This window comes from Anolis carolinensis, chromosome 4 (assembly GCF_035594765.1).
Source record: "Anolis carolinensis isolate JA03-04 chromosome 4, rAnoCar3.1.pri, whole genome shotgun sequence".
NCBI classification, from domain to species: domain Eukaryota; kingdom Metazoa; phylum Chordata; class Lepidosauria; order Squamata; family Dactyloidae; genus Anolis; species Anolis carolinensis.
In genome coordinates, this window is record NC_085844.1 from 213074364 (window position 1) to 213092952 (window position 18589).

The 18589-nt window shown below is 38.7% G+C and overlaps 1 protein-coding gene across 9 annotated transcripts in view; it reads right to left on the reverse strand.

Moving 5' to 3' along the window:
* Nucleotides 1-18589, reverse strand: part of ppfia4 (PTPRF interacting protein alpha 4) — a 173250-nt gene that overhangs the window by 61308 nt on the left and 93353 nt on the right. For 7 of the 9 annotated variants that reach the window (XM_062979705.1, XM_062979706.1, XM_062979704.1 and 4 more), the window contains 11 exons: nt 18365-18466; nt 16113-16282; nt 15496-15565; nt 14999-15100; nt 14146-14367; nt 12271-12417; nt 11210-11344; nt 10547-10630; nt 9519-9650; nt 6407-6469; nt 3633-3724 (listed from right to left, as the gene is read on the reverse strand). In XM_062979705.1, coding sequence (XP_062835775.1) covers nt 3633-3724; nt 6407-6469; nt 9519-9650; nt 10547-10630; nt 11210-11344; nt 12271-12417; nt 14146-14367; nt 14999-15100; nt 15496-15565; nt 16113-16282; nt 18365-18466 — 1319 coding nt within the window. The remainder of the gene's footprint in view (nt 1-3632; nt 3725-6406; nt 6470-9518; nt 9651-10546; nt 10631-11209; nt 11345-12270; nt 12418-14145; nt 14368-14998; nt 15101-15495; nt 15566-16112; nt 16283-18364; nt 18467-18589) is intronic. The other 2 variants (XM_062979707.1, XM_062979711.1) reach the window with 1 other exon arrangement.

Here is an 18589-nt window from a genome sequence, read left to right on the forward strand (position 1 = left end):
TATTACATTGGCCAACTGCTAGTATTCCTGACTGTAAAAAACTGTCACAGATAAACACATCATTCATATATATATATATGTATATATATGTATATATATGTATATATATGTATATATATGTATATATATGTATATATATGTATATGTAATGTGTGTTTTACTATGGAATAAACAACAAAACCACTGAACCAAATCACACAAAATTTGGCCACAAAAGACATAGTCATCCAAAATATGTCTTTCAAACAAACAAAAAAACCTAGAAAAATAAAGTCCAAATTAGAGTAAGAGGAAGAACTGTTTTTTCCCCTTGCTGCCAGCAACCACAATGGCTGAGGGTTCACTTAGGCCTCTTCCACACTGCCTATAAAATACAGATTATCTGATTTGAACTGGATTATATGGCAGTGTAGACTCAAAGCCCTTCCACACAGCTATATAACCCAGAATGCCAAGGCAGTTAATCCAGAGTATTTGCTTTGAACTGGATTATCTTGAGTCCACACTACCATATAATCCAGTTCAGTGGGGATTTTATACAGCTGCGTAGAAGGGGCCTTATATAACCCAGTTCAAAGCAGATACAGTAGAGTCTCACTTATCCAACATAAAAGGGCCGGCAGAACATTGGATAAGCGAATATGTTGGATAATAAGAAAGGATTAAGGAAAAGCCTATTAAACATCAAATTTGGTTATGATTTTACAAATTAAGCACCAAAACATCATGTTATACAACAAATTTGACAGAAAAAGTAGTTCAATATGCAGTAATGCTATGTAGTAATTACTGTATTTATGAATTTAGCACCAAAATATCACGGTGTATTGAAAACATTGACTACAAAAATGCGTTGGATAATCCAGAACGTTGGATAAGTGAGACTCTACTGTAATATAAGATTATAAATATAATATATAAAAATTAAGAACAATATAATCTCTAAAATCAGGACAGTAAATAAAGAACAACACTCTGAAAACAGGGGAATTCCAGAAAGGAAACAATCAGGGCCAGCTAACACCTCCCAACACAGGATTCCCCTAGGGAGGGAGCAGCCAGCCTTTGAAGCTGCAAGGCTTTTCTATGTAAACAAGGTGATTAATTGCAGCATTCATACTTGTGTCCAACTGACAAAAAAGGAACAACCAGAAATATTGTATATTCACAAGCTTTAGGAAATAACATATACTAACTATCACTGATTCCTCAATACTTTATTTCCCATACCACCACACTTTGCCACAGCAATGCGTGGCCGGGCACAGCTAGTCCTACATATACTGAAACAGTGCTATCTGTCTGATAATTCCACAACAAAAGAGTTACTTTTTTATTTAAAAAATGGAAAATTTGTCCTGAGATGAGATGCAAGGAGATGCATGTTCAAACAAGTACTGTGGTGCTTGATCATGTAACAAAGAAAGCATAGCTTCTACTCAGTTCAATACATAATCTGCCCACTTAGTTAATAGTGATAAATAAGATGTACAGATTGGTATTATTCCAAGGCATTCTATGAATTTATCTTAGCCAGTGCTGCATTACAACAGTTATTGAGGCTCTTCAATGTCACCATGAGAGACTCATTTCAGTTTTGCCACATGAACTGGCCTTAAAATGGCAGTGCCAGCAACTCAGAGAAGTGTTGACAACCACAGGGAGGCAATGACATCATCGGCTGCATAAGGCAAATGAGTAGGAATGCAGCCTTTGGTCCTTGGACTTATTCTGCCCCTCTCAGATTTTCCAGGCTATGTTCCCTCCCCCAAAATGCAACTGATGAATTCCTCCCTAAAATAGAATTTGTAGTAGAGACTGGTGTAAATTAAATATTTAGTTCCACCAATGAATGTAGCCCCCAAGAAAATTCGTCCCTTCCACACTAAAGATACCACAAAATACAAATTTGTTCTTATGGGTACTTACGTATTTAGATGTTCTTGAATAGTTTTAAAAATCTGCACAGATATGATTTATTAATAAATTCACTAGAACAATATATGATCACAAAATAGTTTACTTTGATGCAACCATTCAATGAACAGAACGCGTACCTTTTATGTGCCATTATTCAGGAATAAAATGTACTTAATCTAAGTAACACAGGGGACAATATAATAGTAGAAACATTCATACAAGTTGAATTAAACATTGGTAGGCTCCAAACACAGGCAGTTCCTTTTGCCTCAGATCTCAAAGGTGAGAGAATAACAATTTTATTTATTTATTTATTTATTTATTTATTTATAGTACAGTGCTTCCTTGCTAATCTGCGGTTCGGGTTCCACGGATTCGCTGTATCGCAGATTTTTTCATCTGGCCCGCCCTCCCTTTGCAGGTACAAAAGGGCCCAGTTTGAGTCACGTGACCCGGCCCGCACTTCCTCCTCAGCCGCCTGCAGGCAGCGCCAGTAGACCCTGCCTGCACCTCATCGCCCCAGGAACAACAAGGAAGACAGAACAGTATGTTTAAAGAGGAAAAGAGGGAGGGAGGCTATATTTATTGAAATAAATATAGTGCCGCTATATCGTGGTTTTCCACTTTTCACGGACAGGCCTGGAACCTAACCCCCGTGAAAAGTGAGGGGACACTGTATTTATATTCTCCCCTTCTCAACCCGAAGGGGACTCAGGGCAGATCACAATGCAATGAATACATGGCAAACATTAAATGCCATTAGACATACAACATATATAGACAGACACAGAGGCAATTTAACATTCCAGCTTCCGGAATCATGAGAGTATGCTCTATTCTGGCCACAGGGGGAGCTGCCGCTTCACCATCCATTTATGACACCAAGTCCTTGATGGAGTACTTCCTCGTTCTTCCACATGCTGCTGGAAGGTTTATGGTGTCGTAAATTAGTTAAATTAGCCTCCCGCATAAAGTGGTACCTAAACTTCCTACTCAACAGATGCAACTGTCTTTTGGGCTGCATAGATCAACAGCAAGCTAGACTATTAATGGTCACTCCGACCTGAGCTGGCTTTGAACTCATGACCTCTCGGTCAGTAGTGATTTATTGCAGCTGGCTACTAACCCGCTGCACCATTTTACAAGTATTTTAACACAATTAGCCGCTTTGAGTCCCTTCAGGAAGAAAGGTGTGAGTTAGAAATAATAATACAGTAGAGTCTCACTTATCCAACATAAACGGGCCGGCAGAATGTTGGATAAGCGAATATGTTGGATAATAAGGAGGCATTAAGGAAAAGCCTATTAAACATCAAATTAGGTTATGGTTTTACAAATGAAGCACCAAAACATCATGTTAGACAACAAATTTGGCAGAAAAAGTAGTTCAATACGCAGTAATGTTATGTGGTAATTACTGTATTTACGAATTCAGCACCAAAATATCACGATATATTGAAAACATTGACTACAAAAATGCGTTGAATAATCCAGAACGTTGGATAAGCGAGTGTTGGATAAGTGAGACTCTACTGTAATAATAATAATAATAATAATAATAATAATAATAATAATAATAATAATAAATTAATTACAGATATTGTTTTAGATACACAGAAACATACATACAAAGTATAGCACTTCTAACAGAGATAAAGTTTGAAATCCTTCAAACATTTTGTGATACTATGGAAAAAAAACAGTGTCCTTACCTTGTATGTACACTATCAAGGAATGATCCACTTCTTGTCTTTAACTGATCAATTTCTAATCTCAGTTTGTCAATCTCATCTGATAGCCTCCTCTGTTTAGAACAAAACAAGAAATTGTTTCTCTACAGCCAGTTATAGCCAACCAAGATGAATTCAATTAGCACATCTGCAAAGCCCTGGTTAAGGTAGGATTAATCATGCTGGAAGCAAAACAAGGGAAAGAAAATGACATGAGTCCAAAAGGCACATGGAAGATGGGAAAGTTGCCACTTTCTGGTTCCATACTGTTTGATGAAGCATGGTGGATATCAACTGAATACTAACTGTAATCTGGTGTTATTTGGAAAATGTTTCTGATCATGCTAGCAACAGGATAATTCTGTAAGAAATCTAGAATCACTGCCAGAATTAACCCCCCCAAGAAGGTTGTATAGTATACCTCCTGAAAATAGGTTGTATAGCATACCTCCTTACCTTGATTTACACTCCTAAACTTAGTTTTGGGGGGGGGGGGGCACACGCAAAGGAAAGCAGTTTAGATTATCAATCCAAATGCATTATCATCCCTGAATTATTATTTATTTATTACAATATTTATATCCCGCCCTTATCACCCAATAGGGGACTCAGGGCAGCTTACAATAAAAAACATATATAAAATTGTACAATACATTGTAACTCAATTAAAAAGTTATTAAATTACATTAGATATTCATAAAAACACTTATAAAATACAGATAGGCATGTTCAAGTCTAAAAGACTGGGTCTGTCAATTGAGTTCTAGCGTACATAATAATAATTAGTGCTGCTAATTGTTATTCGAAAGCCTGGCCCCACAACCAAGTTTTAACTTTCCTACGGAAAGATAGGAGGGAGGGAGCCTGCCTGACTTCACTGGGGAGGGCGTTCCATAGGTGAGGAGCCACTACTGAAAAGGCCCTCTCTCTTGTCCCCGCCAGCTGCACCTGTGAGGCTGACGGGACCGCGAGCAGGGCCTCACCTGATGCTCTTAAGCTTCTAGGTGGGTCGTAATGGGGGATACGTTCGGACAGATAAGCTGGGCCGGAACCGTTGAAAGCTTTATAGGCTAAAGGTAGCACCTTGAATTGTGCTCGGCAGCATCGGCAGGAGTGGTACGCTCCCTGTATGCCGCTCCAGTTATTAACCTGGCAGCCTCCCATTGGACTAATTGAAGTTTCCGAACAGTCTTCAAAGGCAGCCCCACGTAGAGTGTGTTGCAGTAGTCTAAACGGAATGTAACAAGAGCATGGACCACCGTGGCCAAGTCCGGCTTCCCAAGGTATGGTCGCAGCTGGCGCACAAGTTTCAACTGTGTGAAGGCTCCCCTAGCCACCGCCGAGACCAGGCTCAACGATGAGTCTAGAATCACCCCCAGACTGCGAACCTGCGCCTTCAAGGGGAGTGTGACCCCATCCAGCACAGGCTGTAACCCTATACCCTGTTCGGCCTTCCGACTGACCAGGAGGACCTCTGTCTTGTCTGGATTCAATTTCAATTTGTTGACCCTCATCCAGTCCGACACAGTCGCCAAGCACTGGTTCAGGACCTGAACAGCCTCCTTAGTGACAGGTGGGAAGGAGTGACAGAGCTGGACATCATCTGCGTACAGATGACATCGGACCCCGAAACTCCTGATGATCTCTCCCAGTGGCTTCATGTAGATGTTAAACAACATGGGGGACAATACAAAGCCCTGCGGGACCCCACAAGTCTACGGTTGTGGGGCCGAGCAGGCATCCCCCAATGACACCATCTGGGACCGACCCTCCAGGAATGAGTGGAGCCACTGCAGAACAGTACCTCCAAGTCCCATTCCCGCGAGGCATCCCAGAAGGATACCGTGATCGACAGTATCGAAGGCCGCTGAATGGGTGCTTTTTATCTGTTGCTAAATGCTGAGGGAAATGCTTCAAACAGAATGAGAAAACATTTCAACCAATAAATATTCCAAGCTTTTGGAATGTAATACTCTTCATTAGGGACAAATTAGAGATCAGCTGTACAGGCAAATAGATCTCTGCAGTCATACAATTCAGTTGGTGATTGTGACAGTCACACCATCCACCATCACATGCAAATTGCATATAAAGTGGCAATGATTTAAATAGAAACTTATTCTCCATGCACCAAAACACAAATTGAAATCTCAGGAGACATTTCTAAAACAGGAGTACAATCTCAAAGAGAAAATCAAAACAAGCAAAAAGTGTCTGTTGTGTCAAAATAATCATTTGGGGAAAAAATCCTAGTTATTCTTTCTTTCTTTCTGTTAATGAATGGTTGGCATTCCTAACTGTACAGCCATGATTACATTAGGAGGGTTGATAATGGAATCTGATATGCTGAATTCTTCAAAAATATCAACAGAAAATTGGAGAAAGTTAAATCACTACTACCACCACTTGGCAAATCCTGGCCATGACACAGACATACATATCTAAGTGTCTCAGGTGGAGTCATTCACAGTTTAATCCTCTACAGTACTTTCTATGTAGTGTCCTGACAGCTAGGCAGACCAAAGCTAAAGTAATTTTCTGTGAAAACATCCTGTGTACTGAAGCATAAAGCGCTTGTAGAAAACGATATCAAAAGGAATACATGATAAAGACCTAAAACAGTCATTGCTATAAAAGATTTTGACTATCACAGCACAATCACTTGATAGCTTCGAAACATGCTATTTCAAGGCAGCAACATGCACTTAAGAAACATGCCTGCCACTCCTCGCGCAATGCCCTGAAGTGGCATTTACCTTGTCATGCTGGTGTTCCTCAATTTGCTTTTGAGTATTTTCCAATTCTTGCAACAATGTGTTCTTAAAAAGCAAAGGTAAGTAATTATGGAGAGAAAGAGACCAGTTTGGTCAACCTGATAAAAGTCCTCAAGTCACTTTATAGGGTGAAAATCTGACAGGATTTTTCAGACTGAAAGCTCCCTACATACAATGCCCCAAATTTGTAAACAATACTTCATAGAAGCCTATAATGAGGATGCAAGAGCACACTACCAACAAGACAGAAGATGAAGAAGTTAGCTTTTAAAGGCTGAGTTGGAAATATCACAAAATGTTATTTTGCAAAATAGTTTGATCAATCTTAGAGAAAGCTGTGTGCAGATTTACACAAGTAAATTACTAACACAGTATAAGAGAAATACTTTCAGTTTCTAAACATGTTTAATTAGCATTATGAAAGGGAAATAGTATGGAGAGACCCAAAGGTCATACACTGATCAGTGCCAAAGCTCATCCAAAAAGCACTTTTCCTGCCAAGTTTCTAAAATTGGCAGCACTAAAAGAAGACCATTTCACAGATGGAAACCAATTAGGCTTTCTGCCCAGAACATGATTCCTCCATGTCCCACAGCATCACTCCTGGATGTAATGCATGCAAAACACTATTTTCAGTGTCAGTATAAATGAGATAATGCTAGAGCTAATGGCCCATCAGTGCCTTAAATTCTAGTTCCAATAGCTAGAGAGGAAGATTTCACTATAAATGTCACTGAGCATCACCCCTGTTGATAAATGGAAAATCTGTCTCCTCTGAACCTGAATGTCATGATTATGTACTGGAGTTTCCCCATGAGCTAAGCCTGAGTATTACCATAGGTGCTATTTGATGTCTATATAGGAGTTTTCTGAAGATGTGCTTCCTGGAAAAGGTAGACACGAAGCAGCATGAATCAAGGTATGCTGTGATTACATCCTCAGGTATAGTAGTAACATACAGAGATGGCAGTGTACAGTGGACTGAACATAAATCAGGACAAATGTCCTGATCAACAGATTTTAGTAAAATAATCCAGATTATCAACCTAGCCCCCACTTATTTTTTGATCAAGAAGAATGTTACCTCTTAAGAAAGGGGGATTTTAAACACCTCTGATAACAATAAAACTGGGAAAATTAAAAGAATGATTCAAAACACCAGGTGCTGTCATTCAAGAGTCTTAACCGTATACGGTGGTATGAAATAGGTAGACTGCAGGACCCATCCACCCCACCCCACCTCCCCCCAAGTAGATTTGAGATACTGGGACCTCCCAGCACCCTGTCACAAAATGGTAATGTTTTTGAAAAATATTTTGGGGGCAAAATAGTCCCCTCACACCTTAAGACGGCCAAAGGCCATGAGGAACAATTTTGCCATGTTTTTAAACCCTGTGGGAAAATTCAGGCCCAGGAGATGCTATTTTTATGGAAGCCAAACAGAAACCAGCTAGATTCCTGTGAGTTTTCTGGGCTGTATGGCTATGTTCCAGAAGCATTCTCTCCTGACGTTTTACCTTCATCTATGGGAGGCATCCTCAGAGGTTGTAAGGTCTATTGGAAACTAGACAACTGGGGTGCATATATCTATGGAATGCCCAGGGTGGGAGAAAAAACTCTTGTCTGTTTGAGGCAAGTGTGAATGTTGCAATTGGCCAGCTTGATTAGCATTTAATGGCCTTGCAGCTTCAAAGTCTGGCTGCTTCTTGCCTGAGGAAATCCTTTGTTGGGAGGTGTTAGCTGGCTCTGATTGTTTCTTGTTTTCTGAGTGTTGTTCTTTATTTACTGTCCTGATTTTAGAGGTTTTAGAGGTCTGACATGGTGGTTGTTAGAGTGGTACAGCATTTCTGTGCTCTCAAATAATATGCTGTGTCCAAATTGGTTCATCAAGTGCTTTGCTATGACTGATTTCTCTGGTTGAATTAGTCTGCAGTGCCTTTCATATTCCTTGACTTGTCAAGCCTAATGCATATTGGTGGCCATTTTTGGTCAATATAAATTTTAAAACAATGATACATCTACCCAAGATCCCATGGGAGGTGCTTCGACCCCTGAGAATTGGCCAACCTGATCTACATGCATAACAGGTTCTCTTATCATATATATCTGTAGCACGAAATTCTTAGTATGCAACACCACAACCATTGGAAAAAACCTGAAGAATACCTGCTTTACCACAATCAGAGTTCTACAGCTATGACCCAATTAGACATTCTTCTCCTGTTTGAGAACAGTTATTATTTTTCAAAATGTGCAAGAGCTGACAGATATAACTGTATGAGGATGTTTAGAATAAAAAGGAACTATTGATTTGTACTGAGTTGCCCAGTGAAGATCAATCTTCATGTTGATATGACAGTCACTGTATTCCTTTAAAAAAGAGTATTATGGACAATCAGAAGGTCCAGCTGAGATGCAAGGTAGAAGGTGGCTGAGTAAATGTTTGTTAGCCCAGTCATCAAAACAAAATTATGATTGTTTTACCATTCTATCAATATTTATGTCTCCATACCAGACCTCACTATCCCTTCACAAACATACAAAATACAGAATGTAACAATAATACTCCCATATCTTTTCAATTAAGAACTCATGTTTGTCTTCCAGAAACAAAGTTTGACTTTTTGATGCATTTCTCAAATGCTTAAACCTAAATCCAATGCATAAATACAGATTTGCAAAGCGTATGGGACGCATTCAAACAAGAGTCAAAAAATACGAACACCCTACCTTGTAAAAACACAAACCCCATACTGCTCTATATTCCTTATACTTGGTAAGAAACAAGATTAACTCAAACAAGGATGCAAAAATAGGAATCAAAGCAACAAAGTTGGGGTCCTTCTCTACATATCTAGTCTTCATAATCATTTACACTATACTAACAATATATTGTTAACACTATTTTACAAGAATCTTGGGTTTGTATAGTAGCAGAAGAATTAACTGGCCAAGAATAGGTATGATTTGATCCATTACACAGCTCAAATGTTTTAGGGTGGCATTTCAGACCCCTCCCCTCAAAATTCCAATCTTCAAAAATGTTATATTTTTCCACTCGAATACAGCATGGTGAAATGATCAGTTGCAATACCTTCTCTTCAAGGGCTGCCATTCGCTCTTTTAGATGAAGCTGAAGTCGTTCATTGGATTCACTCAGAAGTCTGTCCACAGTATCAGACAGTCGCTTGTTATGCTCCTCATTCATTTTCTCCCGCTGACGAGCCTGTAAGCGAAATCAAGATCAGTCAAGTAATTCCAAGATGCTTTTCCAGATCTCTCAAAATAGCAATATTGAAAATCACCCTTCATTTTACACACACACACACACACACACACACACACATATATCCATAATCCATTTATTTACAAATGCCTTCACAACTATCCCAAGAGTACAACACTAACCAAAAAATTTGTTTTGTTTCTCCATCTTATACACTGAAAAAGCACAATTCTTATGAATATTAGGGTTGATCCATGTGATCATCCTGAGTGCACATTTATTCCAGAATATAAGAATAAGAAAATCACATATTGTCAACCATTGTATCATTGCCACTCTTTTCTTTTAAATAATTATGAAGGTTCTAGTAAAAATTATCTTTGTCATTTTCTCATAAACTATTAATTCAAATGTGATTCTATTAAAACATCAAATAAAGTAATTCTTACTACATGACTGACGTGATTTCTGTATCTCTAGGTGTTACACAACCATGGAGATGAAGCAGAAAAAAGTCATCAAATTTTTGACCAAAGAAGAATGTACATCTGCCAACAACAACTGCCTCAGAAATTTATATGGCAAGGGAAAAACTGATGAGTGTAATATATAAAGAAGGGTAAACATTTTGAAAGTTTTTACAGTGAATGACTTCTGCAATACAAAGAGGTGATTTTGCTGGATTTCTTCAAGCAAATGACAACAATAAACAAAAACCTCTACACTGCATCACTCTGGATACTTTGAGAATCCTTCCATAAGGAAAAAAACAACAACAACATAAATAGCTGAATGCAATCCAGTTATACTATTCTGCCCAAAACTGGTTTCCTGTAAGGAAAGTGTTAGAAATTATGACATGTCCTGGGTTGTGTGCTGCATGGAGATCAACATACCCTTGCCAATTCTTGGTTCTTCTCCTCCAATTGAGTCTCCAGCTGACGCAGCCGTTCTTCAATGCTGCCATGCCTTTCCTCTGCCTACAGAGAAGACATTCTTTAAAAAGTGAGCAAAATTTACAAGTGCTGGGAAACTAGAGGGGAGAAAGATATATTTTTTGCGCAAGATTATATGTACACAACAGTCAGCTGTAAGTCCCCACACAATGCAAGGATGTGAGACATGACCATGATGGATTTGTATTCATCAAAGATTGGGAAGCTGATAACTAATGGGATGCCAGAAAAAGGCTCTCAAGCATGTTGCTGGAGTGATATGTTGCAGAATATTTGAATTTAAACCTAAAATAACTTTACATACTTTGTAAAATAACTTTGATAGAGCGCAGGATGAACATGTAAATCTTGCTATATAGCAGGGGTAGGAATCAGGTAGCCCTCAGTCTGCCAAGCCACATTCTGTGTGTCACCCCCCTGATCAATGTAAAGCGGTCTGTTGACGAATTACAGTGGTACAGTTTGCTGCAAATTTGATCACCCGTCCCAAAACAATGTTGTAGAGAGAAAGGATTCTGAAATTTAAGATAAATTTAAGACAATGACCTGCCATTCAGGAAAGAGGAATAACTAGGAAGCATTCTTCATCTCTGGTACACTCACCTTGGTGAGTGCTGCTATCCTTTGGGCCAACTCTGCCTCTACTTCAGGCAATGTCTCAGCTTTCCGTATTGTCTGCTGCAGCTTCTGCTCTGCCAGTTCTAGAAGCTCCTGGAGGTGACGAGCCTTTTCCTCACACTGAAGGACAAAGGCATAAAGGCAATAATGAATATATGGAGCTGAGACCACTAAAAACAGCTCAAACATATACCACAGCCACACTCTCTCCAGTACATATATCCAAGAATGTCCAAAGGAATGTTGAGAGAATAGAGGGGGCTATTGCTTCTTTCAGGTTCTCCCAGGGTAGGCTAAGCACTCTGTTCAAAGAAGTAGGTGATTCATTTTTTTTTAAAGAGGTAATGATGTACTTTAATTTTTATTTTAAAAAGGAACCTCCCTTCTCTGAACAGAGTGGCAAAATACCTTTTTGAATGCCTGGGTGGGGAAATGGAAGCAGCAACTGGCCCCCTAAAGCTGCAAGGGTCATTCCACAGAAGTACTTTTCATTATAAGCAAAAATGAACCTTGGCTTATCCATGGGTTTCAAAATCCATAATATTGACCCCAAAAGGTATACACAAGGTCAAGTTATGCATGATTATATAAATACTGTAGCAGTGAAACTTTGCAATTATTTTATTTTTCATTTGTTAGTCATCCAAGATGTTCTGTAAACTGAACAGTAACACATTATTATGCTCTTTTTATAAAACAAAGTAATATCTGAAGAAAAGCAAGGTTTCACAAATCCTTCATAGCACTGAACTCTCATTCAGCTTTGGATATGTATTTATTTATTTGAAGTATTTCTATATCACTTCTCAACCCACAAGGGCTCCTAAGGCAATGAACAATAAAAAATGAATTAAAACAATACAAAGCTAATTTTAAAAAATACATAATTTTAAATATTCCTAAAAGCCATCTAAAAACAATCCTAGAATCCATGTTAAAAAGAAGGGTGCTGAAGAAACAACATCGGTATTCAAACAGAGATCCTGTATACCTTTTAGCCAGATTATCCCTGGTATTTCAGATGGTATGGCATCAAAGCTCATTACCTGACGATGGAGAGACTCTTTGTTAGCCAACTCATTTTCCAGTTTGTCATTGAGGTCATGAATGGAAGTGGCTTCTCTCTGGGCTGCCAAATAGCGCTTCTCCAGAGTGGTGATCCTCTCCTCCATATCTTCTTTCTGTGCTAAAGCCTGGGAATAAGGCATTGAGGAAATCATTCGCTTTGCAGTAGTATGAAACTGTCATTGAAACTGTCAAAACTCTACATGAAGAAGATTGCTAGAAGTAATGCCACAAATAGCAATCAGTTCCTACATTCAGTGCTTCACAGCTTAAAATGTAAATTCCCCCACATAAATAGGCTGATTCCATTCTAAATCAGACTGAGTCCCCTTCAAGCTAGCCTAACCCAAAATTGGTCTCCCATTCCAAAATCAGGCAAGTCACCCCCCCTTAGGTTCAAAGGAAGGCAAAGGCAAACACCCTCTAAACAAATCTGACCAAAAGACCTCATTATAGGGTCGCCTTAGTCACCATAAACTATAAGCAACTTGGGCATATAACACCAATATAGAAGATCAGGAAGGTCTGGCTGCTAATGTACATGTTTTGAGATGTTTTAACAGTCACCAGTCTCTGGATTATATTGATTATTTCCGGAAGCTTTACTGCAAACATTTCACATGTATCATAGGAAACAGACACAGATAGCAAAAGAATGAGTACAATATATATTTTTCTTTTATTGACTTGATAGTTCAACAAATTTAAACAAACAAATATAATCTAGGTTGGGTTGCTGCCAGGTTTGAATCCCACCCGGGGAGAGCACGGATGAGCTCCCTCTATCAGCTCCAGCTCCATGCGGGGACATGAGAGAAGCCTCCCACAAGGATGGTAAAAACATCAAAACATCCGGGAGTCCCCTGGGCAACGTCCTTGCAGACGGCCAATTCTCTCACTCCAGAAGAGAGTGACGGCCAATTCTCTCACTCCAGAAGGGGGAAGAGAACACAACGCGCCTTTCCCACATGTGGAGCCAGCAGCCAGTGCTTTAACTAGAAAGGGAAAGGAATGAAGGGAAGGAAAAAGGAAAGAGAATGATGAGAAAGGAGACAGAGGGAAGGAAGGGGGAAAGAAAGAAAAGAAGGAACAACTGAAGAGAAAAGAAAGAAGAAAGGAACAAAGGAAAGGAGAAAGGGAAAGAAGGAAGGGGAAAAAGAAAGAGAGAAATAAAGGAAAGAAGGGGAAAGGAACGAAGGGAAGGGAGAGGAAAGGAAAGGAAGGAAAATACATCATCATCATCATCATTATTACTAAAAGGAGGAGAAGAGAGATGAAAAAAGGAAAAGAGGAAAAAATATTACTATAGGCCACAGCCACACATTTCCAGGTACAGCTAGTTCTCTATAAAGCCCATAGGCTGTTCCAAAAACCAGTGGTTCAGTCAATAAATTAATTATCAGCAACAGAATAGACTAAGGTATTTTATTAGTGTTAAGAGATAATGCATTAACTTCCTAATGTCTAACACTTAATACGAACAAATTAATTTTCAAATCTAACATTTCAAGCTCTATCACATCCTGCCTTCACCACCCATTTGTCTTCCCTGGCAGTCTCTTCCAACCTTACTTTGGGGAGGGGTATTATGTGTCATGATGGCAAAACCCCATGGTTCTCAAGAAGGAACTATGGCTGCTCTGTATACCACCAAGTGACAGAGAGTGCTGCTGATGAAAGTCTATCTCTTCACCCCTTCCCAATGTAAAGGTACAATCATACTCCCTTAATGCTCAAAACTCAAGTAAATTTCTAGACAAGCTAGAGAAAATAGGGACTTACACATTTCTAGCTATGACACAACTGTTTGTCACTGAACACCCAGTGTTATAACTAATGGAACAGAGTTCTCTAACCTCTCGTAGATCCCTCTGGTACTTGCTGCTCATTTCTTCTGATTTGATTAGATCTCTCCTGGCAGTGCTTAGATCTTCTTCCAACTCAGCAACACTGGCAGCAAGAGCAACTAGACGTTCTTTAGCTTGTGCAAGCTCAAAGTTTTGCTTTTCTAGAAGTTCTTGCAGTTCCACAGTACGGCTTGCCTCATCATCTGCATGTACAGAGCCATTAGGGAGTCTCTGTCAAGTGACATAACAAAGAACTAAGTTCCAAAAGGTATATAATATTCAGCACGACACAGCAGCAAAAATTGAATATAAGTCACAGAGTGATACAACTAAAAACTTCCCATCTGTCAAAGGACCAGCACCTGAAAGTATAAATAGAACATTGACAATATTAAAGAAAATATATTTCAAGACATATAACTCCTGGTGCAGCAAATCAGAAAGCATTGTGCAACTTTCCCCATGTAACAATTTCCTTCTGCTAGAAAAAAGCAACAGAAACAGTAGGAATAAAATATAAAAGAGTCACAAGTAGCAGATTATCTTGTTTGGACTATCACCACCTCCCAAAGAAATAAATGGAAAAAAAAATCCTGGTATAGAAGCATCCATGTGTGGCTGTACTGTATAGCAGAGGTGCTTTCCAGAAGTGAGGCATTTGAATAAGTTATACTCTACAACTGAACACAGTTGGACACGTTAACCCTTCTATCACTTCAAAATTCCAAAATAGTTAATACACATTTTCTCTGCAAATAAAGGGATCTCAATAAATACTGTTGGTTACTTGAGTCACACGTGAGGTACATCGTATTTCAGTGGTATCATAAAACCACCTTCTTTCCAAAAGGATGTCTCTTACCTTCCAAAGTTTTTTCTGCCCCAGTTCTTTGCCTTCAGGCTTTTTTTCATCTTCTCCCACAGGTGCTTCCCTCTGGGAGAGGCCTTGCTGGAGGGCACTTATCTGAAAAAAATACATTTTAAATACATACTTACTCTTGAGGCTTTCATGGAACAAAAGTACAAGACAAATGGAAACAGGGAATCATTTGTCTTGATGGGTTTTTTTATCTTTATCGTCACAATGACCCAAAGCTTATCTTTTTAATGCCTAGGGCTTTTAGAAGCATTATTCAGCTGCTATGTTGCACTCATCTAAACCTATCAAGCTTCTCTTTTTCATCTTCATCTCCGAAGACAGTACATGACCAAAGGACATTGACAATGCTGTAACACATTTGTTGGCACATAGTTTTCCATGAAATGTGATGCAAGAGATATAGAGCAAATGCTTGATAGAACTAGTAGTCTCAGATCATTTGAAAAATACCACTATAAAATCTAGAAACACATATTTACCTGCTGATGGGCACTAGACAGCTGTTCTTCTAACGTAGCTACTCGTTCTAGTGATGCCCGTAGGCGCTCTCTCACCTGAGAACATGGAAAAGAAAAAAAATGTTTGTTATTTAAAAAAAACAAAAAACAAAAACCTCAGCTAACCTCTGGAGCTTCTCAGAATGAACACTTAATACCATCTAGCATGAGAAAGGGACTGTGTTAACACAAATTATTCAGTGACTGCAGAAGCCCTACATTATCTGGCGGATAGGTAAAAAATAACCACACTCAGTCTCCTGAGCTTTGTATCTCAGTGCAAGAAATGCAATTGCATGACACTGTGAACCTTAATGAAGTTAAAGCCTGGAATCTTTTTATCATAATAAGCAGCAGAAAATCTCAAGAGTACCACTACTGTTCAAATGCAATACTTAAACACACAATTTGACAGTATGCTGCAGAAGTAATTTCTTCTATGCTAGAAAGTAAAATGGACCTTTTAATAGCTAAAGAGAAATGCTGGATACTGGCGTTAGGAGTGCGTGTAATTACTTCAAGCTATTACAGCCCTGTAGTCCTATAATGTTAAGCTGTAAAGCATTGGTTTTGCTATCACACCAGTACCTAGAACAAACCTCACCTTCTCATCCAGTGCTTTATGATGTTCAAACAAAGATTTCAGTGCTTTTAGAACTTCAACTTCACTGGAGACTCCAGATGGTGACTGGGCTTGTCGTTTCACTACAGTCATCCTCAGAGAACGTTCGTGCCTTGAGACCAAGCACTCCAGGTGTTCCAACAAAAGCTGTAAGGGAAGGACAAACTCACATTATCCTTAAATCAAAGCTAATGTTAAAGAGAGCAACAGCTTTTCTGCTTCACTTGGGAAATTCAGGGCTTTACAAACATGTAATCAAGTCCTACTGCGAAGCTATTTCTGCACACAGAGGTCACAATTTAGCTCAGTATTTATGAATATGCATAGCACAATTATTATTTTACTAAACAGTTTATCCAACACAAGCTACAAATAGATGGAAATTGTTCAGAGAAAACTGCACAACAGACATTTTAATGGTTGTATATCTATGTATTTTAGCTGTGTTGTAACCCGATTCAAGCCATGAGGAAAAGCAGGAAACCAATATCGTCGTCGTCATCATCATCATCATCATAGATTAATGTAGTTGTTGTGCACCTTCAAGTAATTCCTAACTTACGGAGACCCTAGATCTCCACAAAGTTTTTCTTTGCAAAATGTGTCCATATAGGGCTTGCCTTTGTCTTGCTATGAGGCTGAGAGAATGCTCAACCATGTTGGCTCAGCTTAATTTAGAAAACAAGTAACATAGCGGGAGGCAGTTCTTTTAAAGGTCTGATAGTCCACAACTTACTTTTAATTCATTCATTCATTAATCCTACTGCTATTTTAAGCCATCTATTTTAGTCAGTTATTTTAACCCATGCTAGTTAATTTAATTCATTTGATTTATCTTGATTAGCTTAAGCAACTTCAAAATTGTTGTGTTCCCACACATTTTGCTATTGCAATTTAAGTATGTGTCTGTATCTCTTATAAGGGTTGGTTTAACCTCCAGTTTGCTAATAAAACTGATATATAGCAAAATGTTTGGAAAGCGCTAAACGTCTTCAAAATCTTCGAGGAAATTTAAAAAATGAGCATACGTTCTCCAGAATTTTGAAACATGAAATACTACATCCAAAATTGCCCACATGGGTGACTGAGATAGCAACACTTTTGCTCTCTGGTGGTTCAATGTACACAAACGCTTGTTTCATGCACTGAATTATTGGAAATATTGTTTTAAAAAGTACCTACAGGATAAGTATATACTGTAAGTGGTATATGTAACACAACTGAATGTCATTTTGATCTGGCCAATAGGCTAATCAATAGAATTAAATATCACGTTTTGACTACAGTCTCATCTCTAAATGCAAACACAGGTATTCCCAAATCTTTTTTAAAAATCTAAATCTAAAACACTTCTGGTATCAAACATTTCAGATAAAAGATAATCAACCTGTATTGTACATTTTAGTTATATTTACTACCTACGTGTTATTGACCTACATATAATAACTTTCTTCCCCAAGCATCCTAACACGATGTTTGCCCTGTGAGTTGATGTACCAAGATGGAGAAAACAAAAATAGATTATCAGAGTGATCAGCCAAGGAGTTTGTCTCCCCTTGCTTCATATTTTCACAATAACTGACCTTAAGCTACTATACTGAAAATAAACTATAACTGAAAATTCTCAAATAGGTTTCAGTTGTACTTTTAGGGCATGTCATCAAAAACTACCAGCACAGTAATAGGAAAAAGAATCCAAATATGTTACATTCTAAAAGTATGCATAAAATTATTTCCCAGGAAGGGAATCTCTACTGCTAGCAAAGATTGTGCAAGTCAAGGATTCTTAGCAAACCTGGAGATCTAGGATTTGTGAGTTACAAGGCAAATATTATTGGTACAAAGGACTGAACAGTCTCTGCAGGCATGAATACAAACTGTATTGTAATAAGAACAAAACACAATAGCAACATTGAAAAGAAATTAAATTGGATTTTACAGAGATTATAATAAAACCTTCCCATTCAATCAAGAATAGAAGTTGCTCTCAGATTCTACTGGCTGGATAGGAAATTCCACAGAAAGCTTTCTGTCCTGTTAAACCTAATCAAGGGAGGACAGCAGGACTTTCTGTGGCTGAATCCAATGGGCAGAACAAAGGGAAATTTGTGTGCGGCCACACTATGTTGTGCTTAGGATAAAGTCTAATGTTGCCCAGAAGAAATTCTTTTGGGACACACTATCGACAAAGCTTGGCATCTCAAATACTGAAACTCATTGTCTACTCACCCTTGTGTTATTACGCTCTGCTTTCAGCTCTGAGATTTCTTCTTCCCTTTCCAACAGCTGCTCTCGGCATGCATTGAGTTCCCTGGTCAGTGTTGCAAATTCCTAAAAGGTAATCATATTTGTGCAATTGGAAGATACATGGAACCAAGTTTCCGCACAGTTCCCAACAGAAACAGCAGTACAAAATGTGGTGGCATTAAATTAGCATCATCCAACCAAGATCAT